The sequence below is a fragment of the Camelina sativa genome, chromosome 10 (assembly GCF_000633955.1).
Source record: "Camelina sativa cultivar DH55 chromosome 10, Cs, whole genome shotgun sequence".
Classification (NCBI taxonomy): domain Eukaryota; kingdom Viridiplantae; phylum Streptophyta; class Magnoliopsida; order Brassicales; family Brassicaceae; genus Camelina; species Camelina sativa.
Window position 1 is genome coordinate 7,798,080 of NC_025694.1, and position 12,007 is coordinate 7,810,086.

The window sequence follows — 12,007 nt, forward strand, 5'->3', positions numbered from 1 at the left end:
ACACGCCTTAACCACTCGGCCAAAGCGACTTGTTGTTATCACTTCTGGGTAGCCTCTTATTATAGATACTGCAATGATTTCTTTAGTGTGCAACTAGTACAATTTCTTTTGTAGTGTATTTTCTAATTTTATTTGTAAAAATTTCTTTCATTTAGGCAATATAAATTTAAATTTATACTATTATTTTACTCAATTGTTAAATTCACTGATGTTATATTGTTTTCTTTTGGAATAGCTATGAATTTTAAATATATTTTAAAAAAAGTTAAAAAGTAAGATAAAATTTGACTAGAAATAAATAATATTCTACAATATGACTCTTCCTTGATCTAGTCTTTACGTTTGATATCCACTATTATCTTTGTCAATCTATATCAACATGGTGTATTGAATCTAATTCTTGCCGGATATTTTCTAACAAACTTTTGGAATACTCATATGATACTCTTTTCATTTTAAACCAATAGTTTAGTTGGCAATTACATGTTTAGTGTAATAGTGTTCTTACATTAACCAAAATTTGATGATTATCTTTTAAGATATACATAATACAACTATACAATTTTAAGTAATAAGTTCTCATTGAGAATTTCACCTCCTCATTCGACTACTTTTTTTTTTTTTATAAGCACGTCACTCGACTAATTTGCTGGGTAACAAAAAATGAAAATTCGTAACTAAATCTTAGTATGTTGTAGATATAATTTTGCAAATACTGGATTAGTTGTTGTATATATGGTAACTATTTGTGGTAAGTTAATTTTTTTATATCAAATATCAAAAAGACAACATAAATTTATATATCAAAATTGTAAAAAAAGTAGAAAAATAAATTGAAATGAAAGACAAAGAAATTGGCACTAATATATACATTTATTAAAGTAGATAACTAAAAGTTCCCATCAATATAATTTTTAACTTGAGTAAGAAAAACTTTTTTCTTTTTGTCAACAGGCTAATACAAATTTCCGTTGAACAATTATTATTATTAAAGAAAAAGAATTGGTGGTAATAAAAAATTACAAAATGACGTTAGGAATAAAGGAAAAAAAAAAAAAAAAAAAAAAAAAAAAAAAAAAAANGTTTAGAAAAGTAATATCCTTTGTCTCATATTTTCTTCTTCCTCCTCCTCCTCCTACCAAAGAAGAATCTCTCCACTCTTTTTCTTCCCTTGGAAACCCTAAACCAAAATCACCCAAATTTCTCAACTTTTTTTTTTATTCCCAGAGAATATAGAAAACAAAAACCCAACTTGTGCTCTCAAGGGTTTTGTTTATACCGTCTGATCTTGGAATTTTCGTGTGTCGTCATTTCGGAAGCTTACCCACCAGCGAAATCCACAAAAAAAAAACTATTTTCTGGGTTTTGTTTCCTTCTTGCTTCTGCATGTGCTAAAATCTTCCGGAGTGATCCTCACAGTTCACCTCCGGTCCCGGCTAATTTACGCCGGTGGAGAAAATCTATGGTTGGTGGTCCAGATTTGTTTCCAATTGTTTGTGCATCTGGTGGAGGATAAATGCTCCTTGTTTTGGATCTAGGGATTTCGTCTCTTGTCCTTGTGATCTCTTTTGTTTTACCTTTGATCGGCTTTGTTGTTCGCCACAAATGGAGGGTCGCTGCTCAAAGAAGGGAAGAGATTAGGAGACTTCTTATTCATGCCTCTGAAGAGGCTGCTAGGGCTGAGCAGGAGGCTTCTCTTGAGTTCTCTTCTGTTGCCGTTTCTAATGTCTTCCATTGTCCTGTGTGCTATTGTCTTGCCACCACTCGTTGCTCTCGCTGCAAATCCGTTCGGTATTGGTATGTGAATCCATATCACTTTTTTTGCGTTAGCCTTTCAAGTTCCGAATTAAGTGTGTATTGGTTCTAGAGTTATGATTGTTCTGCATTTACCTGGTGAGACTTGGTGAATTGGAGTGATTAGAAGGGAAATAATAAGATGTAGTTCTGTAACTTTAGCAATACTTTAAGTGCATCTGGTATCTTGGAATATTACTGGATCAGAGATTTTTAGAGAACTGACTTCGTTTTCTATGTTAACAAATATTATGGGTAATTAGTTAGCTTGTGAGGAAGTGCAGTATTTGTTGTGGGTGACGATGTGCTGTTGAGAAATTTATTATAGTTAAAGCATTGCACTATAAAGTCTGTCAAATTCTCAACCTTTTTCCCCATCTGCGTATGTGAAATTTCGTTCCCAACATGTCTTAGTGATACTTTGGAGCTTATTTTGCTTTTCTTTTCTCAGTTCTGGGAAATGTCAAATCATTCACTGGCGGCAAGGTCACAAAGATGAATGTCGTTCTGCTCCCATTATATATGATGATGAAGATGAGAAAAGTGATTCTGATCTGAGTTGCATAGAAGAAAATGAACAGAATACTGTTGATGAAATTTTATTGGTGCATCCAGAACCAGTTTCTATGCCTAGCAAGGAAGCAATATTCTCTAACCCTGCTAAATCTCCTGAAGATGGGAATGGAGATATTGTAGATAACAAAGATGACCTTATAGATAAGGAAGAAGCAGTTTCTGTTGCGGAAACATCTGGATCCTCGTTTTCTGGTTTCTCCTCCTCCCCCCGTAATGACTCTGGTGACGAGATTTCATCTCGTTGTGGGAGCTTCAGTTCATCTGATTCTGAGAGATCAGAATCTCCGCTTGATGCTCATGTTTCTACAGAGTCAGAGGAGACCTGTTTCAACACCATTGATGATGCTCCATCCAAACCGTTGTCTCCTAAATTTGTGCATTTGGTTGAGTCTGTAGATAACCTCGCTAGTATACCTAAATTAAGTCTGCATAAACCTGGGGGTGATGCTGGGCAGAACCAGATCCAATCAAGTAGCTTACGCTCATTAGTTACGGATAGGCATCCAGGAACCGCTGACTCGTCTCCTCTGAAGTCATCTGATTTTTGGGGTACGGCCCTTGGAACAGCTGAATATCTTAGTGACAGTTTTGATAGTTCTAAGGCTGATGGACCTGGTAAATTTTCTCTGCATTTCTCCTATGGCTCCTCCAGAGATGCTTCAGTTACTAAAGTTTCTGGGCATAGGAGTAACATTTCAGAAGAAGCTCCCAGGGCTGCACCAGTGAGTTCTTCTATTGAAGTGAATTTAAAAGAAAGAAAGGCTAAAAGATCTGTTAAAGCTGAAATTTCATTACCAACTTTCTCTTCTACTGATGCGCCAAGTTCTTTGGGCACTACTGATTTGTCTCCTATGACCCTTCAGAAGTCAAAGAGTGCCAGTAGTGAAAGTCGCTGTATGTTGGCCCCTAGGAAGGTTGGGGAAGTCCAACTTTTGGCATCAAAGGCCTCAAATACTAGGGAGTGTACTGATGTTATGAAACATTCTCCTCTAGGTGCAAAAACGGGAAGAGTTCTTGACCATCAGAAACAGAATGGTCTTACCCTTCACCATATAAATTCTCTACATGGAAGAAGTGGTTTGAAGGCATCAGCACTGAAAGTTGTAGACCAGTGGAGAAGACCGAAGTCATCAGCTGAAAATGAGATGGTAGGAAGACATGGTCGTAAGGTAATCACTGAGTTCTATGATGCTATCATCATTCTGCAACACATACTTCCTACATTAACAATCAGCACAGCTATTTATTCTTATTAATCTGTTTGTGACATGCAGGGGCTCTTTCCATATGAAGACTTTGCTAAGCTGTATGCAAATAAAATTGAGTTCCAGCCTTGTGGCCTCATCAATGTTGGGAATAGGTGACCCCAGTTTCCTCTTTTTATAGTCCTTTTTATCCTGGGAATTATGCTTTCTGAAGAAGTGCATATTATTTGTGGCTTTTATATAGTCTTCAGCTTTTGAGGTAATAAAAAGTAATGTGTAGCTCACTCGCTGATGCAAACAATTATTCTTGTTTCTTTCAGCTGCTTTGCTAATGTTGTCTTCCAATGCCTGATGTTCACTCCTCCTCTGACGACATACTTCCTCCAGCAATTTCATTCTAGAGCATGTGCGTCACTGGTCCTAAGTTATTTTCTTTTTATGCGCTATATGCTACTTATTTTGGAAGGTTATGTTCTACAATCATCGTGATATCGAGCTCTTACTAGGTCGTTTAATTATAGGTCCAAACAAAGAACAGTGCTTCACCTGTGGGTTTGAGAAGCTGGTCTTAAAGGCAAAAGAAGGGAAGTCTCCACTATCCCCTAATGGGTTGTTATCTCAGTTGCAGAGTATTGGAATCTTTCTTGGGAATGGCAAGGAAGAAGATGCACATGAATTCCTTAGGTGAACTGAAGTTTCTGTAGTCGAGTGACTCTCATGCATACAATTAAGAATCTGGCTTTGATTTATTTTCCTTGCAATTTGCAGGTTTGTTGTCGATACAATGCAGTCTGTGTGCATTAAGGCATCTGAATATGATATGCCGAAGACTAGCAAATTAGAAGATACAACTCTTATTGGTTTGACATTTGGGGGATACCTCCGATCAAAGGTATCATTACCTAGTACATTTCGACTATACTCATTTTACATAGGTTTGGAGAGAGTTATAATCCTTTTTATTTGAAAATTATGATGTTGCCAGATTAAATGCATGAAATGTCAAGGAAAATCTGAGCTTTGCGAAAAAATGATGGATCTAACGGTTGAGATTGATGGGGATATTAGCACCTTGGATGATGCTTTGCGTCGATTTACAAGGACAGAGATATTGGATGGAGAAAACAAATACAGATGTGACAGGTTGGTCAGCACTTCCTTATAATGTGTTGAAGTTGGTGTCGTCCTTTGATATATATTTTTTTCATCGGTTTGGAGATAAGAGTTTTTACATCAGCTTTATATATGGTTCTTAGATGGGTAGGATAGCGATTGATATAGAGTTCATGGCCAGCCATATCACTCCCTTCCATGAATTTCAATTACAATACCTTGTTCCCCTGTAGCTACCATGGTCTTCTATTTCCGTAGTTTTAACCAATCATCTGCAACCTCTTATAACTACATTCGATTCTGGCTATGAGGTTTACATTCGATGGTTAATGGGTGCTAACTTGTGTATTTCTGTGAGCAGCTGTAAATCCTATGAGCGAGCCAAAAAGAAGCTGAAAATTACGGAACCTCCTAATGTCCTTACAATTGCACTAAAACGATTCCAGGTAATTAATATCTTCAGTGAAGACCTGGTTTGTTTCTGTTGAGTTCCATCTGTATTTTCTTGTCTTTTCATAATTTCGCTACACTTAATTCTTAAAGGCAGGAAAATTCGGGAAGCTCAATAAGTTTATAAGGTTTCCAGAAACTCTAGATTTGGCACCATATGTCAGTGGAGGGAGTGAAAAATCACATGACTACAAACTCTATGGAGTCATTGTTCACTTGGATATAATGAATGCGGCGTTTTCTGGCCACTATGTCTGCTATATCAGAAATCAAAATAAGTGGTACAAGGCTGATGATAGCACGGTAAGTTTCTCATATATTATCATTGGATTGTTGGTTGTGAATTGGTTTCTAAATAAGCTCTATTTTTGTTACCTTTTTACTTGTGTTTGATATATGTTGAACTTTGGAAGTAAAAAGAATTTCCTACCTCTCTGACAACAGTATAGGTTTACATTGTTTGCTTCTTCCTTTTCTATGTCGAAATTTCTTAGTTTTGAACGGATAATAATTATATAAGTTCCCTTTCCCTTGGAAAATGAGATTGTATTCTAAATAGGATATATTGTAGCTGGTTTAATTGGCTTTTCTAGAACATTTGTTTCCAACCTCATTGAAGTCTGAAAGTCTTTGGATTGGTTTTGTGAGAGGAAAAGCGTTGGTTTCTACTCGTTTACTGGTCTCTTCTTGTCATCTTCATCTCTTGATCACAAGTTTGAAGAGAAATTCTATGTTTAATTCTTCTGTTGTGCATTGATTGTTTTCAGATAGTAACTTCTGATGTTGAAAGGATCTTGACGAAGGGAGCGTATATGTTGTTCTACGCAAGGTGAGATACATCTCTCACTCTTTAAGATTGTGGATTATAATTGATCTGGTTACTTATGCTACGTATCGAATGAATTGACAACAGGTGCTCTCCAATGCCTCCAAGATTAACAATGTGTACCAAAACTGAAGCATCCAATAAAAAATGCAGAGTGCCAGTACCTAAGGCTAATGAGAAAACTACCATATCCATGCCACGGTCTGTGTCTACTTCAAGTCCTGTGGTGTCTTCCAACACTCCCGGTGGTGGTCGATCTGGCAATATACAGTCATTTTATTCCAGTTTCCAGAGGCTGCAGAGAATTTTAGAAGAGGACTCATCAAGTGACAGTTCATCTCTCTTTGACAGCAACTCAGATGAATGCTCTTGTAGCACAGACAGTACAAGCATGGATGACTTTGCTGATTTCATTTTTGGAGATCATCAGGGACGGGCCCACGGACAGTCCGAGGCTCCTTCACCAACAACATCGTCTTCCTCGTCTTCTCCTGTCTTCACAAGGCATTCGCCGTTGAGTCGTTCTTCTCCAGACACGTACGGAACCTCAAGACATCAGTTGCCCTTGGGAAGAGAAAGGTGAGAGGGAGACGATGGTTTTTTGTCCACCGGCCCGATTAAATCAAAGTAGTAGAACAAAGTAGTTGATTACACGTAGATGGAGTGGTTTTATTAACAACCCCGTAGGCTTGGTTAAAGTGGTTAATGGGAAGTGGTATATAGGAGTGTACAGTGGGGAAGAGAGATTTTGCCCATGAAAAATGTATCACGTAATGGAAGGGAATTAACGTTTGTTAATAAGTTGTATTGATTTTCACTATAATCATCAATAAAGCTAATCTAATTGCGTCTCAACGCTGCTCTTTTACTTCTTTACAATTTGCGTAGCATAGAATCTTGGAATTGACCAGGAAAAAATTCAATGGATGTAATTCTGCAGATTACATGTTTGGAGATCATATGATGTTTTCGGGGGATAACAAAACAAAAGAATCAATGATACCAAACAAGAAAATATCCAGATAGAAGAGAGAACATTCAACATGTACTGCGAAGCAATCCTCTTAAAACTTGAACAAGTATGATCCGGAAATGAACAAACATTGTGGAGAAGAAAAGAGAGTAAATTAAACATACAAGTGACAAACATTATCTGAAAGAAGTCATATCCGAGCCACATATGAATTGGCCTGTGTAACGTATCTAACCCAACGATATGGATTGTAACTACTTGATTTCTTTGCTATCTGCAAGTATTTGACCTGCATCACCCGATTCATTAGAGATGATTGAAGAGACGGTTAATGGTAATGCAAGAAGGGAAAATCTCAAGAACCGGCATTACACTTACCTGAAGTTTAGAAACATTGTACATTGGTATCGTGAACGTCATGCTGACCGGCCCTGCTTCCTTTGTGATATTACCTAAAATTGAAATCGAAAACTATCAGCAAGCAATACTTTATTTTTCTCTGAGCGAACAAATTGAAAAACTCTTAGTCTTAGGGGGTCACCATGAAATTCCTGTGAAAATGTTAGCTTTGCACGCAGTGTATGTTCAGCCCCGCCAACAATCTAGAACACCACAGTTGTTAGCTAATGGAAGCACAATACTATAGTTCAAAATGTACCACCTGAGAGATTAAACACTTGCCTTTTTTAAATTCCATTCAAGCATTTTGCTCGATTCCTTGAAATCTGTCCTCTGTCCAGCCGCACCGAGTTCTAACTCAAAACTAGCCCTGTCACAACAAAAATAATCCGTTGAATCTATCTCAAGTGTGGTTCAGATTTTGAAATAATCAAGACTAGAATTTATGAAACTTTATTTTAGTCTCTTCCTCATGTATCTCGGTAATGCACTTGTACATACCAATAAAAAAGTGATGTACCTGGAAGTATAATTTGGCAATGGCATCTGAACTGTAATTGTGTTGGCAATTATGTCTGAAGGGAATTCAGCGCGTATTTTGATTATCACTTCAGCCTAAATTTTCAGCAAGCAGAAATATATGACTTAAGCACTGGGATAAAGTAATAAATTTTTCTAGTTTTCCATCTGACTCAGAAAACTTGTACGCATGAAATTTCACCTTAAGGCGTCCAGCCTCTTCAATCAAGGTATTAACATGAAAAGGAGGCTTGAACTCCTGGGTCATACGGTAATTCATTACTGGAAATTCACCATCTGGTGGAACCTGAAAGCAGAACGCACGTTCAAATAGCAATACAACATGCTATGACAAGATGTTTTCTGTGATATATAATTTAAAGCTCACCAGGGACAAAGTTCTATCTGAATCGAAGCTATCCAGACGAACAGACTCATGAAAATTGCAATCATCAAGGATCACCCCTGAACCTGAAGAACTCCTATAATCTGCAGCATTTCAAGTGTAATGTTACCAAGGGTTATAGATCGTCTTACCAGATCAACCCTAGTTGATAATGATGCGCCTCAAAAAGGCAGAAGAATGCTACAGTAGTAGCTATATCTATTCAAGAATCGGGATATGAAGAAAGCTTGTAAGTGGAAACATGCAGCTTAGTTGACATATTCTCAAAAAGCCCAAATGTTACAGAAAGAGGCACCAAGATTTCAAAGAGTGAGACACGATAGAATATCAATCAAGTAGATTCCTTCCTAAGATAATAATGTTGATTTAAAGGGGTGAAACAAGCAATACCATATACTGATCTTCCTCCTCTTCCTATGTTTAGGTCTTCATTAAGAGCTAAACGAATTTCTGGATTACCAGAAAGATAGCTCTTCATTTGAATGGTGCCATCGATCTCAGAAGTCAGTATATAACCCTGTTCACAAATCCGAAAAATATGGATAATTTTCAGTTTTTATCAAGAGACTTACATTACGATGCAACTACATATATTATGACATAGTATCTAGCATTGATCTACAAAAATAAATGTTTTGATTAGGTAAGGTGAAGAGAGCATGCCAAGACTTATATACTTTTGATATAATAAACTAGAAAAAAAAGTAACAACTCACGCTTGAACTAAAAGTAACACTGATTTTCTCGATGATGTCCACAAAAATTTCCTCTCTTCTCCGACCCCCAGGGTCATTAGCTACAACCGATTTCGTAACAGCTGTTCCAGGCATTCTTTTGGCTCCTTGCTGCATAACATTAGTTAAGGGGGTCAGTCACATATATACAAGAAGGAGGAAAAAGAAAATCAATCTTACTGTGAAAATGGCGGCAGGATCGATAGGTTGAAGGCGTGCAGGAGAAACCACAATTGGCTCATTGAATATATAGGATTTCAAAACCTCAGTAGATGTAGTTTGCACATAACCAAAATCCTAATCAATACAGCAATGAGGTCATATTAAATGAAAAACAACATCTACTAAACAGAAATATACTTGCTTAATAATGAGACTTACAATCACTTCATCGAGCAACTCATACACGAGCACAAAATTCTTCCTGAATGAATCTTCATTCAAAACACCAAGATAATCCTTAATAACACGAGCGATCCTTTGTAGAAGCTCCAAAACAAGAGACGGTGACACGTTAACTCTCGTTGTCGCAACAAAATATAGTCCAACAACCTTGACATGGAAGTAGTTCACGCCATCCACATTCTATAAGCACACAAACAATAAAGGCGTAAGATAAAACCATTATAGCACACAAACAAACAGAAAGAATAATAATACCTACAAAGATAGGTGGCGCCTCTGCATTTCCATCCTCCTTCCAGAACTTGACTTTACGGAAGAACGTCTCTGTACTGCCTTTTGGTACCTCAGCCCGGTCTGTATCAAGAAAATGTTAACACATCTTCAAATTTTCTAGTGGATCCAACTAAAATCGCATAAGCTCAAACAAACAGAGAATCTAAAGGGATTCCATATATCCACTGATCATTAGGATTCCAAGAATTACATCTTCACCATCTAATTGAATAGTTCTATAATATGGTACAATCTGATTTGAGAATTCAGCTCAACATATATGGCGTCGGATAGGAAATGCTGGTAGATCAAACAGATCAATGAGCTTAGAGAAGCTTCAATGGAAAAATCTCAGAAAACAGTGACAATAAGTCTCGACTCTGAAGAGGGGAAACAAAACAAGGAAGAAGCAGAGAGAGAGAGGATCAGATCGGGAGAAAAGGAGCTTACAATCACGGAAGACGATGTTGTCTCCTCGCTGAGACAAGACGAAGAACTGAGAGATCATCATGTTTCCTTTAGCGGTGGATTCCGATGATTCACCGCGAGTTTGGTTTTGAGTCTACTGAGAGAACGCCGATCGGTTTTCGGTTCTGGTGGTGAGGTGGTTCACGTTTTTACCAATTTGCCCGTCGTTATCGTAAAGCCTCTTCGTCAGTCAGAAGGTTCTGTGATTTCGATAGATTATGATTTCTTGTTCTTCGACGGGCCTATTTTAGCGGACATTACTAAGGCCCAAATCCTCTCTTTAAAAAAAAAAATCTGGAATTTTTAAACCTGCAAAATATTATAATGTTCAATTTCGAAAAACTAGTTTAAATTATTGACATTTATATAAACGCAAATAAAAATAAAAGAATAATTTTTATTTGATCTCTTACATGTATTATGTTATAAATACTAAATTACCTTCTTAAAAAGATTAAAAAAAATGTGGTGCTGAAAATCTTCGGATTGTTAGGGATAGAGTGGGGAAAAGATAAAACAACTGGTTATATAACTTATGAGGATACACACATAACTTTGATGATTTAGAAGGCGATGAAGCTGAGTGCACAAGCTTAGGGGACTCACACGATGACCAAGCATTCCAAATAAAACGTCTAAAAGCTTTTATTTTTAAGATTCGAGTCAAAATTACATGACATTATAACAAATATTAGCAAGGTTCTAACAACAAACCGAAATTTGTAAATATGTTAAAAATACATCTTGAACACAGTTACAATTATAATTAGTTTTCTTTTAATCTCAAATTTATACAGCCTTAAGAATCACTTAGCTCGTCCCCAAATCTCTTTCGACTTTCTATAAGATCCTTAATACCAATATTGATCTACACCAAAAACTCTCACTTTATAATTTGCACTCACTTTAATTTTTTTCTTCCATGAACAAGACCAAAACACTTTCAACCTAGCTAACTCTCTCTCTATCTCTCACACATCGTAAATGCTTGTTTCTTTTAGTCATAAAAACTTAAACCTTATACGGATTTTGTGCCATATTACTTTTCAGTTTTCACATGTATATTATGAGTTGGTAGCCCACGAATTTTCTCAATTTTAATTTGATTTTTAATACCACTTCCATAAAGAGATAGAAAACTACTTTCCGTCATTGATATCTCATCTCACATTAGTACTCTAACGGGAGATCATCTCTAGATAATTAGGGTAAAAACTTAAAAAGGGTATAAATGGCTCAACCAAATATAAAAGGTAATGATGGTGGTAGGATGCGAGACATCTAATCAGGTGTCGCATCTATCGTGAGTGAACGATTTGAAAGAAAACTAGCTAGTTTTAATAGACACCAGCTTATGAGAAAAATCAAATCCAAAGTGGGTAGATGAACAGCTAGCATCTACTAATTACGAATCACAAAATATCCAAACTAGCTTTCCATTAGAATTGGTGCGTAGTTCCAGCTTATGTATCTTAATTCTTAAATATGTATCATTTTATTTGACCTAGCTATATATAATTAAAAGTATTAACTTATAATATTCACGTCTATCTTTATTTTGTTTTCTAGTTCGAGAATCCAAACTAAACTAAACAGTAAAACCGGCGCTACTGTAAAGTTAAAGTCCAGATGAATCCATGACCGCTGTTTAGCTATCAAAGTTGAGTTACAACAGACTAGCTGGATTAGGTAATAATTTAAAAATCACAACTGTAGCAGTCTTTCGCCTAGCAACTCAGTCAGACAAAACACAAAGTGTGTTTATGTGGTATATTTAATGATTTTAGTTTTGGGAAAATGACGGAAACAAAACCTATGGCCCATTGATCACTGTTTAGCTAAAAAAAGCAGACTCGTCTTTCCAAT

At 36.5% G+C, this 12,007-nt stretch overlaps 2 protein-coding genes across 2 annotated transcripts; one reads left to right on the forward strand and one right to left on the reverse strand.

Annotated features, from left to right (window-relative positions):
• On the forward strand, nucleotides 1,119–6,819 carry LOC104717818 (ubiquitin carboxyl-terminal hydrolase 16). Its single transcript, XM_010435451.1, has 11 exons — nucleotides 1,119–1,797; nucleotides 2,246–3,539; nucleotides 3,645–3,730; nucleotides 3,896–3,981; nucleotides 4,097–4,259; nucleotides 4,344–4,467; nucleotides 4,561–4,718; nucleotides 5,050–5,134; nucleotides 5,232–5,441; nucleotides 5,906–5,967; nucleotides 6,052–6,819. The coding sequence occupies exons 1-11, from the start codon at nucleotides 1,517–1,519 to the stop codon at nucleotides 6,545–6,547; spliced, it is 3,045 nt and encodes a 1,014-aa protein (XP_010433753.1). The 5' UTR covers nucleotides 1,119–1,516; the 3' UTR covers nucleotides 6,548–6,819.
• Nucleotides 7,009–10,293, reverse strand: LOC104717820 (AP-4 complex subunit mu). Its single transcript, XM_010435452.2, has 13 exons — nucleotides 10,124–10,293; nucleotides 9,660–9,754; nucleotides 9,377–9,580; nucleotides 9,176–9,292; nucleotides 8,978–9,106; nucleotides 8,652–8,778; nucleotides 8,244–8,344; nucleotides 8,058–8,162; nucleotides 7,857–7,951; nucleotides 7,619–7,706; nucleotides 7,479–7,539; nucleotides 7,316–7,389; nucleotides 7,009–7,226 (listed from the first exon to the last, which is right to left on the reverse strand). Exons 1-13 carry the CDS (start codon nucleotides 10,182–10,184, stop codon nucleotides 7,128–7,130), a joined length of 1,356 nt encoding a protein of 451 aa, XP_010433754.1. The 5' UTR covers nucleotides 10,185–10,293; the 3' UTR covers nucleotides 7,009–7,127.

Excerpts from the sequence above, each read along its gene's own strand:
- LOC104717818 (XM_010435451.1), top strand. The coding sequence starts at position 1,517 with ATGCTCCTTGTTTTGGATCTAGGGATTTCGTCTCTTGTCCTTGTGATC. Across the intron at positions 3,982-4,096 it reads GCAATTTCATTCTAGAGCAT|GTCCAAACAAAGAACAGTGC; the intron begins GTGCGTCACTGG and ends GTTTAATTATAG. Across the intron at positions 4,260-4,343 it reads GATGCACATGAATTCCTTAG|GTTTGTTGTCGATACAATGC; the intron begins GTGAACTGAAGT and ends TGCAATTTGCAG.
- LOC104717820 (XM_010435452.2), bottom strand. The coding sequence starts at position 10,184 with ATGATGATCTCTCAGTTCTTCGTCTTGTCTCAGCGAGGAGACAACATC. Across the intron at positions 7,952-8,057 it reads AAGAGGCTGGACGCCTTAAG|GCTGAAGTGATAATCAAAAT; the intron begins GTGAAATTTCAT and ends CTGAAAATTTAG. Across the intron at positions 7,227-7,315 it reads ACAATGTTTCTAAACTTCAG|GTCAAATACTTGCAGATAGC; the intron begins GTAAGTGTAATG and ends CGGGTGATGCAG.